A 16715-nucleotide genomic window follows, 5' to 3' on the forward strand; every position below is an offset into this window, starting at 1 on the left:
GCGCTTGTTTCGAATCGCTGTCCTGCCTAGGTCCACCGTCCCGTTTTCCGCAAGCCCGTTCACTTCTTCCTGCGTGGCCACATTCACACGCCCTGGGAAAACGCGCTTCCTACCGCTGTGCCTCGACCCTTGCTGCTCATCAGCTGGTCTTGTTTTTAGTTGCGGCGGGAGCGCAACATCAGGCTCCACCACACTTGGCTCAGCTTCTGGATGATCATCCTGCAGTGTTTCGACTTTTGGCCCGAGCTCCGGAACCACACTTAGGTTGTCTGTTGCTCGGTTGACTCTCGGCTGATTTGGAACCACATCGCAGAACAATTCCATTAATTCTTCTGATGTTTCCGCTGGAATCGACTTCGCCGGTTTCCCTTGGTTCAACCGGTATAGCCCCATCTGTCTCAGATCCAGATGCAATTACGTCACCATCCTCATCCAGGGCCTCGCAACGACCGGCTCGGAACACCACCTGCAACCCTTCGTTGCAAATTTTGCTGATGGACAGAAGGTTGATTGCCAAATCGGGAACTAGAAGAACATCGCGTACTTCGATGGGACCTTCTTCAAGCACCATGGTGACGTTGCCCCTGGCAACAGATTGTATCGTCTCGTTGTTTGCCGTGCTAATGGAGTGCACGAAATTTTCCTTCTTGGCGAAACCATCTTCGCATCTCGTCATGTGGGAACTGGCCGCCGAATCGAAGAACCACTCGTCTCGACCTCTTGCCGCCATCACCGCGCACAGGGCCTTACCATTCGAACCTCCTGGATTGTTCGAAGAACCTTGCTTTTCAGGACAATTAGCTGCATAATGGCCAGGTTGATTGCAGTTGTAACAAACGATGTTCCTTCTCGCACCACCAGATCGAGGAACACCCTTCGCATTCGGAAACTTTTGCTTCGTGTACAAGGCACCTTCATCACCAGAGCTCGTCAATGGCCACCTAACGTCTTGAAGAATTTTCGTTTTGATGGCATCGGACGTCAGCTCCATTCCCGACGCTTGAATACCCATTATCATCGGGGCATAGTAAGCCGGAAGACCCTTCAGCAGCAAAGATGCCAGCCACTGATCGTTTACCTCGAAACCGATTTCACACAGGCTGTCGGTTGTCGTAACCAACTCGTCGATGTAATCCTCCACGTTCTCAAAATCTTCCAGTTTGACCGACGTCAATTTGTCCAGCAAACCGCACCGTCGGTTCAACCCATCGTCCTGGAATGCCTTCTCCAGCTTGTTCCAGGCCTCTTGTGCTGTTTCCGCGTTCCTCACCAGACTAAAGTTGCTCTTCTCGATGCTCAGGCAAATGGCAGCTAACGCTCGCTGGTCCATATCCTGATCCACATCGTCGCCATCTCTCGGTTTGACGGCACGCCACGACCCTTCTCGGATGAGAATCATCTTCATCGAAAAGGACCAAGAAGAGTAATTGATCCGTCCCTTCAGCTTCTCGATAGCCGGCAGGCTCACTGAGCTTCCATGAGAACGCGCACCGGCCGCTGGTTGCCATCCGCCGTCACCTTGACCGGATTGGACACCGCCAGTACCGCTTCTGCTGCTGCTTGAGCCACTGCCGCTTCCTTCGTTCCGGGGACCATCACCTCTGGGAAGAACCATCTTGGGAAAACTTCACTTTTCTTGAACTTCTTTGACCAAACTATTCTGGGCCCATAACCACTTGTAAAGTGGCGTGGAATAAAACTCGTGTAGTTTGGTTGAAGTAAAAACTTAGAGTGAAATTTATTAGCTGCCGAGCACGTTTTTATACCCGACAGAAAAACATATTACATGGATACGGGTTTGTTTATCTTGACAACGGATTCATAGGTTACTATAATTTATCATAAACTCAACAGAAACCTTATTAACTTTCCGCCAAGATCATGACTGTTTGATGCGCTCCAGCTAAGGGGCCGTTCAGATACCACGTGGACAGAAAAAAGAGATTTTTGACCCCCTCCTCCCCCTCCGTGGACAAGCGTGGACATTTGGCAAACCCCTACCCCCCTCCCCGAATGTCCACGTGGACACATTTGAAAAAGTTTTTAATTTAGGTACCCTTAATTTGACAGTTAGAAAATACCACTTTTTGCCTTTTTGGCTGATTTTGTAAAACCGAATAAAAATTTCCAGGTATTAAAATAAAATTTAAAATTTAAAATTTCTCAATTACCATATTTATCATTTGCTTTCAAGTAGCTATACTTATTGTCTAAACTTAAAGGGGCCGTTCACATACCACGTGGACAACTTAGGCGGGGAGGGGGTTATGAAAATGTCCACGCTTGTCCACGGAGAGGGGGGTAGGGGTTTGGGTCAAATCCACGTGGACATACTTACTTTTAAAATATTTTCTAAAGGTGAATAAATATTAAGATGTTTACATCAAAATCTTAAAATGGCATACCTTTCCAGTTTAAGTTTAAACAATAAGTAGCTACTTGAAAGCAAGTGATAAATATAATAATTAAGAATTTTAGAATTTTCAATTTTTTTTATACATATCAGGGAAATTTTTATTCGGTTTTACAGAATCAGCCATTTCTATAACAAAAAGGCAAAAAGAGGTGTTTTCTAACTGTCAACTTATAGGTATTTAAATTTTTTTTTCAAATTTGTCCACGTGGACATCCGGGGAGGGGGGTAGGGGTTTGCCAAATGTCCACGCTTGTCCACGGAGAGGGAGGAGGGGGTCAAAAATCTCATTTTTCTGTCCACGTGGTATCTGAACGGCCCCAAACTGGAAAGATTTTAACTTAAAGATTTTGACTTAAACATCTTAATATTTATTCACCTTTAGAAAATATTTTGAAAGTAAGTATGTCCACGTGGACAAGACCCAAACCCCTACCCCCCTCTCCGTGGACAAGCGTGGACATTTCCATACCCCCCTCCCCCCTAAGTTGTCCACGTGGTATGTGAACGGCCCCTAAAGCTTTAGTACAACAAACAGCGACAGCTTGTGGACACTAGAAGAAACATTTCAATTACACTAAATAAAATTTCTTTGTAAAGAATTTGTATTGGATAGATTTGTATAGCATAATGGAAATTAATTTTTATTCAAGAATGCAAGGTGATCGTCGCGGCTACTCAACTGTTAATTAATTTAACTAGAGGGAAGGAAAAAGGATTGTGTAAGGTCGCTCTCGAGAACAGATTTCCGTCTTTGGTCGGTGGCGGCTTCCTGTAGCGTGGTTTCGTTAGCTACCGCAGGTATTGTGGTCCTGGCCAGCCTTCTTTCCGGTGTTTCCGATCCGGTCGGACAAGAGGTTGTTCTAAATTGTTGTAATAATTACAATTGATTATTTATTGTTGTTTTAAAAACTAATTTAAAAATTTTGAAAAAAAGTTCATGCAATTACAGTTTAAATAAATGCCAAAAACTATGCTAGTAATTTGAAGAATAGCCAGACAATTGTTTGGGCGCATACATTTTTCCTTGCTGGGTATAAAATTGTACTAAACTGTGTTGACAGTCTGGCAGCCCTTCTTGCCAGGGGTGCCAGGTGGTTTTGATAAAAATCAGGACACCGCAATGATAAAAATCAGGATTTTTCAGGACACCACTAAATATATGGGATGAATCATCCAATAGGATGAAAATCCCTGAAAAAAAAAAAAAAAAAAAAAAAAAAACACCACTAAATTGATGAAAATAACATGCAGCTATGCTTAGATTGCATAACTAAAGGCGAAATACAGGTGCTGAAGACGCCTAAAGTTATGCAACTACAGCGAGAAAAAACTTGGATAACATCGAAAAACACTATTTAAATATCATTTGAACCAAAGATTATCATCGATTAAACTAGTTTAACTGTTTTGTAGAAGATTTGTTTGATTTTCTCACCATTTAACAATAAATTTAGTTAAAGTTTAGATATTTTTCAAAAATCAGGACAAATCAGGACATTTTAAACGTCATTTTTCAAAAATCAGGACAATTCAAGCGTTTTTGAAAAATCAGGACGGCCTCTCAAAAATCAGGACAAATCCTGAAAAATCAGGACACCTGACACCCCTGCTTCTTGCGTCCGCAAACATCACATTTGACAGCAGGACGCGTCACGCGTGGTTGTGCTGGCTGTCAAACACACGCGCATCGATTCTCATGCGCTTTTCTCCTATCGTCGGGTAGCGAAGCGACGAAATCTCTGTGCTTGAAGAAAGTTTGCTGTGGTTAGACGTGTGTCGTGAATTTTGTGGTGCAGCGCCCGCCGTTCCTTTTTCGGATCTTTTTGCCAGGTAAGTTGCTTTTTTTATAATAAGGTCTGATTCCAGCTAAATTGTTTTAAAAACATGAAATGAATTTACTCAAAAAGTTTATCCATGATACGCAAAAAATTTACTTGCCGAAATTTTAGTTGGCCAAATCAGGCAGTAACTTCGGGAATTTTCCATAACTACGGTACACGAAAAAGGGGATCAATGGCTGTGAAATATTCTTAGTAGGCTTTCAATAAACTCATAAGCCGTTGAATCAAATCACATAGAATAAACTGACTAGCTTTGATTGGAATATCGAATGCAAAAAAGAGCGTTACATAACACCCCTTACTATTCTAGGCCAACTGGGATTGCATTCAGTGTCAAAAGCAAACTATTTTTATCACAAATCGAAAAAAGCTGCACGCACCATTAGAAAACGCGTCAGCTGGTTAAGTGACTTAATTTGTGTGGCAATGAATTACATCAGATTCTTTATCACGAGCCGTCCTCTGCTTCATTACGTCACAAAAATCGTGTACATTGGTTTTCATGACCTTCAACTTTCTTGTTCCTAGTTTTCTTCTGATTATGGGAATGCTTGCCCAGCTCGTGTCTGATATGATGGTGGTGTTTGTGCTGATTGGCTAACTAGAACAAAAGGCGCTTAAACGGAAATGTGTGGCTTAAAGCCCTTGAGCGGGATCAATGTTAAGCCACTACGGGTTTGAACGTTTGCTATGTGAATTGCATAACGTTGCGAAAAATTGCAATCACGTGAGCGTGATGCGGATTTCAAAAAATCCTTGTGGGGTTAAATTGTGGGATCAGTAAGTTGTGTTTTTCTTGCTTAATAATTCAAATTATTTGATAAAGCATTAGACTTACAATTTACCAGCTAATAATTTAAAAGCTTAACTTAGATGTTAAAATCCTGCATTTGATTTAACGGAAACTATGTGCAGTAAGTAGCAGTAGTAAGTAAGCAGAAATCTAGTATTCTAATAGAAGTGTTTTCAGATAACTACATATGGTACTTACATATATTGTAATTAAATAATCACTATTGCATTACTCATCGAAGCTGATTACTCTTTAAATATTTGCTTATCAGAGTAAACCTATGCCCTTGATCAGTACTTATCCCAGCCAAAGAGTTGGCAATCGGTTATAACGCCATTTCACCTAATGGACATGGAGCTGTGAGTGGGTGTTAAATATTACTTGACTTTTATATGGCCCTTCATCAAATTTTAAATTCGAATTTAGTTATGCAACTAAATAATGTTGTAGTACAAGTTAACTAGCAATGAAAAAAGAATGAAAATGATCGGAAAATTAACTGAACTGAAACACAAGTGTTCCAGTTTAAGAATTTAATCCACGCTCCAATCATAACAGTTAAAATAAATCTTTATTCTTTCTCTTAATACTTTCAGATAGTAAATCTTAACCTCACCTAACACCATGGGCGTACCAGCTGGAGACGTTGAGAAGGGCAAGAAGCTGTTCGTTCAGCGATGCTCACAGTGCCACACTGTAGAAGCTGGTGGCAAGCACAAGGTTGGCCCCAACCTGCACGGTCTGTTCGGCCGCAAGACCGGTCAGGCTCCCGGATTTTCCTACACAGATGCCAACAAGGCTAAGGGAATCACCTGGAACGAGGACACGCTGTTCGAGTACCTGGAAAATCCGAAGAAGTACATCCCTGGCACCAAGATGATCTTCGCCGGCTTGAAGAAGCCCAATGAGCGTGGCGATCTGATCGCTTACCTGAAATCTGCATGCTCGTAAATGCCATCGACCTGCCTGTATCATTTAAAACCTAGAAATAAGCAGAGCAGTGGAAATTAAAATCATCGGAGCAAAAGCCTGATGGCTTCAATTCAGCCGATTCGTTCGTCGGAAATTAGACTTAGAACAAACAACAACCAAAAGCAGACAACACAAAAATAACATGTACACCATTCTCAGATGGGCAAAGATAAAAAGAACGCTCTGATCAGACGCGCGCAACCCATTAGGACAATTTCTTCTTAAAGTGTAAATTATTTTTAATTTTATTTATAATCTTACAATAACAAATGATCCCAAAAGCTACAAAACGAGATATGATGGTATCACTTACCCACCTGTGGGCAGGTGTAAAACTATGTTTCCTAGCCAATGAATGAAGTTCTCTCTCCCTCACGAGGGAGAACTCGACGTGTAGTATTAACTGAAACAACCCACAATTTGTGAAACGGATATCAAAGAAATGGGATTGATACCCACACAATTATAGGTAAAACGTAAATTCAAAACGCTTTAATTAGAATTCTTTTTCCTGCATCACGTTTGATCTGAAAAGCAAAAGAACGTCGATTTGACTTTTCCCATCTATCGGAAACAATGGATTACTGGCAAATGTAAAAGTGACAAAGAGATAATGTTTGAATAAATTATCATCCGGAAAATAAAATTCAAAAGAACATTGAAACAGTACATAACCGACGTATTCCTTATTTCACTTCGAAACTGTAACAGATCCCCGAAACTCCGAATAAGTCCTTTTTGATCCAATTAATAAGCCTACGTTAGAAAAGTTTTTGAGTTATTCATCTTATTAGCAAGGGCTATAAAATCAATTTTGGCCTACGTTATTTTATAAGATTGAGGGTTGAATGATTTTTCAATTTGTTTTTGTTAAATTACTATTAAATCAAAAAAGATTTTATGAAAGGTCAAATGGGGATTGTAATCATAATGAATATTCTTCGTGTGATTAAAAAAGCCTCTATAAAGAATCTGATAAAATGAAAATTTCATAAAAAGCTGTTATTTTTTTTTAATTTGAATATCTCATTTGAAGCTTAGTAAATAAAAAAAAGTGAATTAAAATTTAAAAAAGCTTTTGAATTTAGTTTTTCGAAAATTAACCTAAGCCTGAAAAAGAATCTGTAATTTTAAATAAAAATTTAAAAAATGTTTATATTTCCAATAACAAAAATATTTTAGAATGTTCAAATACTTAGGTTTTAAAATATAAGGTTTCAAATTATAAAAAATTGTCTAAAATGTTCGATATTAAATAAATATAAAATTGATTTTATAAGTCTACATATTTTAGTTCTCCAAACACGAACAATTAAGCAGTCATTTTTCTGTACAGGGAAACGTCGATCGAAAGTCGTCATAAAAGCTCACCACTTTCGTCGAGATTGCGAGTTATGTCGACATTGAAGAAAAAGATCGCAGTATACCAATTGCTATCAGATGCTTTGGTGCGACCGAGACAGCAAATGGTTGTATCATCAAAAGCGCCGCAACTGTCATCATCATCGCAGCCAAAGTGACAGTCACCAAACGCGAGTCGAGGAAAAAAGAAGCGACAAAACGACGGGAGAAAAGTCATAAGGAGGCGAGAAAAATCGATTGATTTTTCTCCTGGAAACCCGCAACGATTCGAAGTTTGTAAGATATTTTCCTTTTCCACTTGCTGAAACTGCGAGGAACCGTGTTCGGATTGTGAGCTCCCAGTATCAGGTGCTTCCGACGAGCTGCAGTAATTGTCGAAGTCGGGCGGATTTAAGGCATTGCAGCAGATTCCAAGTTTTTACTCTTTTCTTTCACGAATTGCATGTGTGGAAGTGAAATTTTAGGGCGTCAAAAATAATAGTGATTATCATCATCGGTGGGTTGACGTGCTATTTTCTGGGAATTGGGGAAGATTATCATCCGAAAGTAGCGGATACAAGTGGACATACGAAGAAATTCTTGTCGTTCCAAGCGGAAGAAAACAAGAGGCTATTGATTAAGGCCTTTAGAGAAGGGGAGCAGCAGGGTTCAAAAGAAATCGTACAAGGGGGCTGGGGTAACCCCCTCTTTTCCTGTCCTGGGCGCTGCTGAGTTGGATGTAAGTTTCGTAGTTTATTCTCGTCTTGTCCGCCGATCTGTTATCAGATAATTGGGTTAAATTCTTCTTTTCAATTCACTTTAATGTGCAGTCGCCTTCATTTCTATTAAAAAAAGTATAGTGTATGCTGCTGGAGGATGTGCTGGAAGATTGCATTGTATCGTTTAGGATGGTAGTCAGATTTCGTTCATTGGAAAAGATGGAGAGTTCATCATAGTTCATCTACTGATTATGTTTTTTGCTTTCGCTTTTCTTTGCAGATTTGCGCAATTGACTGATAAATAATTACTAGCTTTATTGCACTGCATAAAAGAGTGCAGAATCGTTTCGAAAAATTCAAATAGACGAACCGGAAAAGGTCTCAAAATGGCACCGGTGCGGGGTGATGGAATGCGCGGATTGGCCGTGTTTATCTCGGACATTCGAAACTGTAAGCACGACTTGCGTTTATGATTGTCAAGTGATATTGATACTATTTCAAATTTTCCATACATTTTAGGTAAAAGCAAAGAAGCTGAGATCAAACGTATCAACAAAGAGCTGGCCAACATACGGAGCAAGTTTAAAGGTGACAAAACGCTGGATGGGTACCAGAAGAAAAAGTACGTCTGCAAGTTGCTTTTTATTTTTCTTCTGGGCCATGACATCGATTTCGGCCAAATGGAAGCCGTCAATCTGCTGTCCTCTAACAAATACTCCGAGAAGCAAATTGTGAGTACTGATTAATTATTACCGACTTTATTTCGTTAAGCATGTTTCTTTTAACCTTCTTCAACTTTCGGTAACCTCTTCATGCTCGTGAACTAATTGTTATGAAAATCGCCTTGAATATGTTTCAGTTGATTTTGTATGAGAGCCCCTCTTCCATAGAAAGTGATGCCCTTATTCTGCGCAGCGTGAGGTGAGAAGAGTCGGGTCCGCCGAGCCACTCGATTGCGAGTCGCTTTCGTCGCTTTAAGTGAGGATCGTCTCCTCGAATGAACTTTGGGAAAGGACCTCTGTCACTTCACTTACACCGACGCAGAATGAGGGCCTATTAGAAAAACCATCTCTGACCCGGAAAACCTTTGAAAACCAAATTTCACTTCATTTCGACCAACCTTTAACAACGTAACGGTGTTATAAAGAAAACGCCTCCATTTTTATAGGAGTACAAGATTTCAAATGATTGACAATTCTTTCGCATATAAAACATGTTACTTTTAAGCTGCTTTTATGTTTAAAATTGAATATCTCTTGTTTTAGGGCTACCTGTTCATCTCGGTGCTGGTAAATACCAACAGCGACCTGATCAAACTGATTATCCAGAGCATCAAAAACGACTTGCAATCCCGCAATCCGATTCATGTTAATCTAGCGCTTCAATGTATTGCAAACATCGGTAGCCGCGATATGGCCGAAGCTTTCTCGACCGAAATCCCCAAGCTACTCGTGTCCGGCGATACAATGGACGTTGTAAAGCAGTCGGCCGCTCTCTGTTTGCTGCGCTTGTACCGTACTTGTCCGGATATAATCCCAGGTGGGGAATGGACTAGCAGAATTATCCATCTGCTCAATGATCAGCATATGGGTGTCGTTACGGCCGCAACTAGTCTTATTGACGCCTTAGTTAAGAAAAATCCAGACGAATACAAGGGCTGCGTAAGTTTGGCTGTTTCGCGTTTGTCTCGAATCGTTACTGCATCCTATACCGATCTACAAGACTATACGTACTACTTTGTTCCGGCACCATGGTTGTCGGTGAAACTACTCCGTCTGTTGCAAAACTACAATCCACCAACTGAAGATCCCGGTGTTCGTGGTAGGTTGAACGAATGCCTTGAAACTATTCTGAACAAGGCTCAGGAACCACCGAAAAGCAAGAAGGTGCAGCACTCCAATGCTAAGAATGCCGTTTTGTTTGAAGCAATCAATCTTATTATTCACAACGACAGCGAGGCCAATTTGTTGGTTCGAGCCTGTAATCAGTTGGGTCAGTTTTTGAGCAACCGAGAAACAAATCTACGGTATTTGGCGCTGGAATCTATGTGCCACTTGGCAACTTCAGAATTTTCACACGAAGCAGTCAAGAAACATCAGGAGGTGGTGATTTTGTCGATGAAGATGGAAAAGGATGTTTCTGTTCGCCAGCAAGCAGTTGATCTATTGTACGCCATGTGTGATCGTACTAATGCCGAGGAAATCGTTCAGGAAATGTTGAATTATCTTGAAACGGCAGATTATTCGATTCGAGAGGAAATGGTGCTGAAAGTGGCAATTTTGTCAGAAAAATACGCTACCGATTTCACCTGGTACGTGGATGTTATATTGAATCTAATACGAATTGCCGGTGATTATGTATCAGAAGAAGTCTGGTATCGCGTCATTCAGATTGTAATCAATCGCGAAGAAGTACAGGGTTATGCCGCAAAAACCGTATTTGAAGCCCTTCAAGCTCCGGCTTGTCACGAGAATATGGTAAAAGTTGGCGGATATATACTGGGCGAATTCGGTAATTTGATTGCAGGAGATTCTCGATCAGCTCCAATGGTGCAGTTCAAATTGCTTCACTCGAAATATCATCTATGCTCATCGATGACTCGAGCGCTGTTACTTTCAACTTACATCAAGTTTATCAATCTGTTCCCGGAGATTCGCTCCACCATCCAGGATGTGTTCCGACAGCACAGTAATCTCCGTTCGGCCGATGCAGAACTTCAACAGAGAGCTAGTGAATATCTGCAGCTCAGCATTGTAGCATCGACGGATGTTTTGGCCACCGTTCTGGAAGAGATGCCCTCGTTCCCTGAACGCGAAAGCTCTATCTTAGCTGTACTGAAGAAAAAGAAACCAGGTCGAGTACCGGAAAATGCAGAAATTCGAGACAACAAAAGCCCGGTTCCTAATGCCCACAATGCTCATACTGCTCAAATCAACCACACAGCTGGGTAATTGAGTGTCGAATAATTTAAAATATAATAGGTAGGCATAATGTTTTTTTTTCATTCTATTTACAGAACTCTCAACAACTCAAATGCCAGTTCAGATCTCCTGGGGCTGAGTACACCTCCTTCATCACAATCTCAATCCGGTACACTCATCGATGTGCTCGGTGATATTTACAGCAGCACCAATGGCACCAGCAATGTTATTAACAATGCCAAGAAGTAAGTTTCGATTGGTCAATTAAATCGCTCCACAGCTTCAATACTAATGATTTGTCTTTTTCAGATTCTACTTCAAAAACAATGGCGTTCTGTTTGAAAACGATCTTCTGCAAATAGGAATCAAGAGCGAGTTCCGTCAAAACCTTGGAAGACTTGGTTTATACTACGGCAACAAAACTCAAACGGCATTGCAAAATTTCGTGCCGACCCTGCAATGGTCACAGGAGGATGCACTAAAACTGAACGTTCAAATCAAGGCCGTGGAACCAACACTTGAGGCCGGAGCCCAAATTCAACAGCTTTTGACGGCCGAATGTATCGACTGCTACTGCGGTGCTCCGTCGATCATAATCAACTTCCGTGTAAGTGGAGGAGCGCCACAGAAGATAACGGTCAATCTACCACTTACAATCAACAAGTTCTTCGAGCCAACCGAAATGACTGGTGAATCTTTCTTCTCGCGATGGAAAAACCTCGGCGGGTAAGTGATAGATAATTAGATACGTAGTTTGCAATCTCGGAGTTTAGAAATTAATTTTTTTCTTACACTGATCAATATGTTTTTGTTTATCAACGGTTTTTATTAAATATTGTTAGATAACGTAGTAACGCCATCCATTGTTTTACTTTAGTGAACAACAGCGTGCCCAACGAGTGTTCAAGGCGCAGCAACCATTGGACCTGCCAGGGGCACGGAACAAGCTGATGGGCTTCGGTATGCAGCTGTTGGAAGGAATTGATCCGAACCCGGACAATATGGTGTGCGCCGGCATCATCCACACTCAGGCTCACAAGGTTGGCTGTCTTTTGCGCTTAGAACCGAACAAGCAGGCACAGGTACGTTGTGTGGAACTAGGTTTAGAATGATGTTGTCCTAATACCTGATTTGATATTTTAGATGTTCCGCTTGACTATCCGATCCAGCTTGGAGAATGTGACGAAAGAAATGTGCGATTTGTTGGTTGACCAATTTTAAACAAGCACTGAATTCATATTCTCGACTAAGGTAACACGTTAGAATGAAACTTTCGTCGAGTTTCGTATCCTTTTGTTGTAAAATATGCTCTGGTAGTAATGTTGTTTAGAAAAACTAGTATAGAAACATCTTTCCTCCTCCGGGGAGGAAATATGTGCATGCGATTAAGTCGGTTGAGAAATTTCAAGGGAGAAACAAAACGCAACGTAACGTGTATAAAGCAAAAACAAAAAAAAACAATTTCACATCGTTAATGCAATATGCACTTGTACAGAGACACGAGTGCGAAAAGGGATGAATTTAGCTGACCCTGACCGAGCAAATGCACCGCTATGCGAGAATTTGTGTAACTGAGAAGATGAAGTATAACTAGTAAACTAGTAATAAATAACATATGCTGATTAAATATGTTGAACCATTTACGAGAAACCTATGTATCGGTGATGACGGCTATTTAGAGAGTCAGAAAAGAAAAAAAAATGTCTCGTCCGGCGATAACGACCGACATGACAAGCTTATGACGCTAGTTAGCCGCCTTCAATTCCGGTGGTAAATTTGCAAATCGAGCAGGCTAGGAGACGTGGAAGTAATCAACAAACACTAGCGATAACGTTTTACTGGAATTCTTTTCTTTCTATTTCTCTTCCGACATGAGAAAGCGAAAATGTGTTATGGTTAGAACAAACATATTGTAATAATTATAATGATACCGAATAATCCCTGATAGTTGTCAAAAGAAAAAAAAAAACACTAAAAGTTAAAACCTTATTTTGAATACGAGTTGGTTTAGTTTTACTAGATAAAAGTATGGTTCGAAAAGTAATCTCACTTATAGTAGACATTAAAAACAACACAGACAGAGGTTAAATTCACATAAAAATGGATAATACAAACTAATGAAAATATATAGTCTAAAACATAGGGGAGTAGATATTAGCCGCTGACATTCAAATCTAAACCTGACGTTATAATAATAGTACATAGATTTCATCGACCATCTTAAAAACATGTAACAGGAAAATCACACTCGGATGAATTGTTGGAACAATGAATTGACGAATTTCAAATCAAAACAGTCACCTGATTGCACAAAATCGCATTCCTTTAAATTTATTTTGAACCTTGACCTTTTGTTCTGTATTAACCAAAAATATTAATTATTTGGAATGAATTCAGTAGCTTCAGACCAACTCTCTTTAGCTTCAAGACTCTCGAACTATTGATAATATTTTCATAACTCATCAAGCGTATATGTACTAAAATATTATCGTTATTAATATATTATGTTATATTTGTATATCGTGCTCACGTTATTTCCTGCCTTCATTCGCTTTCTTTTGATCTGCGCGTATAAAAAGGTAAAAAAAATGTAAAACATAAAATGCAAACGAAAGGAACAAATAAAAAGAAGATCGCATAATCTTTACGGATTCAAAACTGATATGTATATTATTGGTAGTTTAACATCCTCATTATGCGCTAAGAAGAAAAGGCAGACAAATGTTTGAACAAAACTCACATCTACATAATCATCCATGCTATTGCTGATGTCCTACAAAACTGATACAATTTAACGAATAATGAACAAAGTGTCCCCCGATTGTGGAACCTAGTGTCCCTGTTATCTTATTCTGATTGTGTTTTGAGAATAATAGATGAGCATAAAAATAAACCAATCATCGAAGGGCCTGTTTATGTAAATTATATAAATATGAAACAGAAAACAACATCTAAACATTAAACAAAAAGACGTTAGTAATCCGCAGCGGAATAACAAAAATGATGATTACTCTAATATGATGCTATATAATTCAAATGTAATACCATAACTACGAGAATAAGAGAAACGAGAAAATATAAAAATGGTTATTCAGTGATTAAATTGCATCTTTTTAAATCTGAGAAATCCAGAATCAGTGTAGAATTCAGGAAACAGATTTCTTTAAGTTAATTTCTTCAAGTTAACTCGCAACACCTTTATGAAAATTGTACCATTCATGATGTTTCGGTAGTTTTTTTTCGGAGACCACCCTTCACATTCGAAAAATGTTCGAACCAACCATTTTGTTGCAACAGATTGTATAGATTTATTTAAACATACAAAAAGCACAAAATAAAAATAAGAAAATATGTCCTACAACTGCGGTGTAGAAAGATCCAACTTAACATTGATGTTCATTGCTGTTAGCTGCGATACCAGAAATTTAAAAATGTACGGTATCTCTAGGTAGCCTATATCTCGGTCACTTCTGCACAGTCTGCAGGTGGCCGGCGTCCTTTGAGTTTCGCTTGCATCTGAAGCCACCTTCTTCGTGATACTGCTTATCGGGCCAAGCAATGTTCCGCAATTACGACACACAAGCGTAGTTATTTTATCCGATCCATGGAATAGACGGTCCTGCAACAGGAAGGAAGCTCCGTGTGCAATCAGAGCATCCCGTTCCATTTCTCCAAACCGAACGCCACCACCTCGCGATCTGCCCTTGTTAGGTTGATGCGTGAGCTGATCGAGGGGACCAGTTGAACGAACCTGCCACTTGTCAGAAACCATATGACGCAATCGTTGGTAATGTACAACTCCGAAAAATATGTCCGCTTTCATTTCCCGGCCATCTACGCCACTGTACATACGTTCGGTTCCGTAATAGTTGTAACCGCTGTTTTCCAGTAATCTTCCAAAGTAATCTATTGCCGTGTTTTCTTCGCTGAATCGGAACGGAGTAGCATCGTGGACTAAACCGTGACATGAACCCGTTTTACCGGCCATGGTTTCGATCATCATAGCAATAGTCATTCGCGAGGGAAAACCATGGGGATTGAAGATGATATCTGGAATCATTCCGGATTCGGTGAAGGGAAGATCTATCGCGGGCCACTTTTGCGAGCAGATACCCTTTTGTCCGGCACGGGAGGCAAACTTATCCCCAACGTTGGGATTGCGTACTATCCGATAGGTAATGACGGCTCGTTTCGGCGCATTGGAAGATGTAGAACCGCACAGTTTGATATTGTCTACGATGGCATCCTCGTGCCCGTCATATTTCACTACGTGGAACGTATGGTCGTTGGTGTCAAAATAACAATAGAATGGTTTGCGATGTGTCAAAAGAGAACTTTGATACGGCAGTCCATCGTTATCGAGGAAAGCCTTCAGCTGCTCATCGTTTCGATCCCGCGCAAAGTAACTCTCACCCTTGAGCTCGATGAACTCATTCTTGTACACCGTTCCATGGGCAAACCACGCTCGAAAGCCGATTTGTTGATAATCATTGCGTCCTCCATATCGTAGCCTGTAGAAGGAAAGAAACTTTTATGTTACATATATGTGAAATGAGTTAAGCAAATTCAGAAAGCTGCTTACCTGTATATGAAATGACGGCAACGATGGCGTTCGTACCCATGGCATAGTTATCCAGGTCGATGTTATCGTAATGGACCGGCCGGAAAAGTGGAGTCGCAGGAGTCTGCAGCCGATAAAACTTGGCGATGCACTGCAACTGCCAATTGTGACAAGGTGTTCCCATTGTTTGTTTGCCCATCTGACACTGGTACATGTTTCTCGGCGATTGGTTGCAGTCGGGCATCGGGATCAGCTTGGCCAGATTACTCAGAAACGTCGTTTTAGACAGCTCCATATGGGTGGTTACATTTGGATATGCTTCCTTCTGGGTGATGCAAATGTCCATATACACTTGCTCAAAGGTCCCTATCAGTTCGACCTTATTGGCATATAAATTAATAACAGGACGCATCATCCTGCTACCACTAACATACAGAAAAAGACCAGGATACTGCCCTCCTTCTTTGGAAGGAACAAGTACGATTTCTGTTGCTTCGGGAATTTCTTTTCCTTCAATTTTAAGCAGCCGCAATTTTTGCACAGCTTGGCTGACAATTTTCCTTGAAATACTGCCAATGATTTTTCCTTCCAACATTACTGTATAGTAATCGCTTGGTTTGAACTTATTAAGTCCAACGCTGTTTGCCGGTGTCATGCCGAATCTTATCAAGTAAACTTCGATATTGGCCACCTTTTTCCGATCCGGGCTTTTCGATATAACGCAATCGGATGTCAGATGGTTCAGCAATCCGCAGGGACTTCCATCTGGTGTATGGACAGGGCAAATGAATCCCCATGCATCCGGAAGGAGTTGTCGTGCTTCGGTTGTTCGCATTGTAACGAAAAAAGATCCTCGATGGACGGCCCGGAAGTGAGACATGTATCGCATTCGGTTAATATTTTCTGCTATGATAACCAAACCCGAATCTTGCATAAGTCCCATTTCACTGGCTTTTGGCATATTTCCCGTAGCTAAGAAGTTCGCAAATGATCGATCAAAATTAGAGGTATTTTTGCATGCTCTCACAACTTCGTTTTGCGTTAGATGAGCATCTACGTCAGTGCTTAGTTTAAGTATGTTGTATTTCATGCCAGTAAGAAAAGAAATCAGATGCTCTCGTAGAAGTTTCTGATAAAGATGGCCTCCAAGG

The 16715-nt window shown here is 40.6% G+C and overlaps 3 protein-coding genes across 3 annotated transcripts; 2 read left to right on the forward strand and 1 right to left on the reverse strand.

The window, feature by feature from the left end:
• Positions 1-4085: 4085 nt before the first annotated feature.
• Positions 4086-6696, forward strand: LOC129759077 (cytochrome c). Its single transcript, XM_055756490.1, has 2 exons — positions 4086-4246; positions 5647-6696. The coding sequence occupies exon 2, from the start codon at positions 5675-5677 to the stop codon at positions 5999-6001; it is 327 nt and encodes a 108-aa protein (XP_055612465.1). The 5' UTR covers positions 4086-4246; positions 5647-5674; the 3' UTR covers positions 6002-6696.
• An 859-nt stretch (positions 6697-7555) lies between these two features.
• Positions 7556-14106, forward strand: LOC129759078 (AP-2 complex subunit alpha). Its single transcript, XM_055756491.1, has 8 exons — positions 7556-8102; positions 8363-8532; positions 8602-8813; positions 9348-11029; positions 11099-11248; positions 11313-11729; positions 11881-12085; positions 12147-14106. The coding sequence occupies exons 2-8, from the start codon at positions 8469-8471 to the stop codon at positions 12222-12224; spliced, it is 2808 nt and encodes a 935-aa protein (XP_055612466.1). The 5' UTR covers positions 7556-8102; positions 8363-8468; the 3' UTR covers positions 12225-14106.
• A 183-nt stretch (positions 14107-14289) lies between these two features.
• Positions 14290-16709, reverse strand: LOC129759079 (DNA-directed RNA polymerase I subunit RPA2). Its single transcript, XM_055756492.1, is given in 3 exon segments — positions 14290-15464; positions 15467-15514; positions 15586-16709. Coding segments are annotated over 3 exon segments (2223 nt in total). The 5' UTR covers positions 16655-16709; the 3' UTR covers positions 14290-14358.
• Positions 16710-16715: the final 6 nt, after the last annotated feature.

Source organism: Uranotaenia lowii, unplaced genomic scaffold (genome assembly GCF_029784155.1).
Source record: "Uranotaenia lowii strain MFRU-FL unplaced genomic scaffold, ASM2978415v1 HiC_scaffold_1002, whole genome shotgun sequence".
Taxonomy (NCBI): domain Eukaryota; kingdom Metazoa; phylum Arthropoda; class Insecta; order Diptera; family Culicidae; genus Uranotaenia; species Uranotaenia lowii.

Coding starts and splice junctions, on each gene's coding strand:
- LOC129759078 (XM_055756491.1), top strand. CDS start 8,469: ATGGCACCGGTGCGGGGTGATGGAATGCGCGGATTGGCCGTGTTTATC. Junction 8,533..8,601: donor TATCTCGGACATTCGAAACT/GTAAGCACGACT, acceptor CATACATTTTAG/GTAAAAGCAAAGAAGCTGAG. Junction 12,086..12,146: donor AACCGAACAAGCAGGCACAG/GTACGTTGTGTG, acceptor TTGATATTTTAG/ATGTTCCGCTTGACTATCCG.
- LOC129759077 (XM_055756490.1), top strand. CDS start 5,675: ATGGGCGTACCAGCTGGAGACGTTGAGAAGGGCAAGAAGCTGTTCGTT.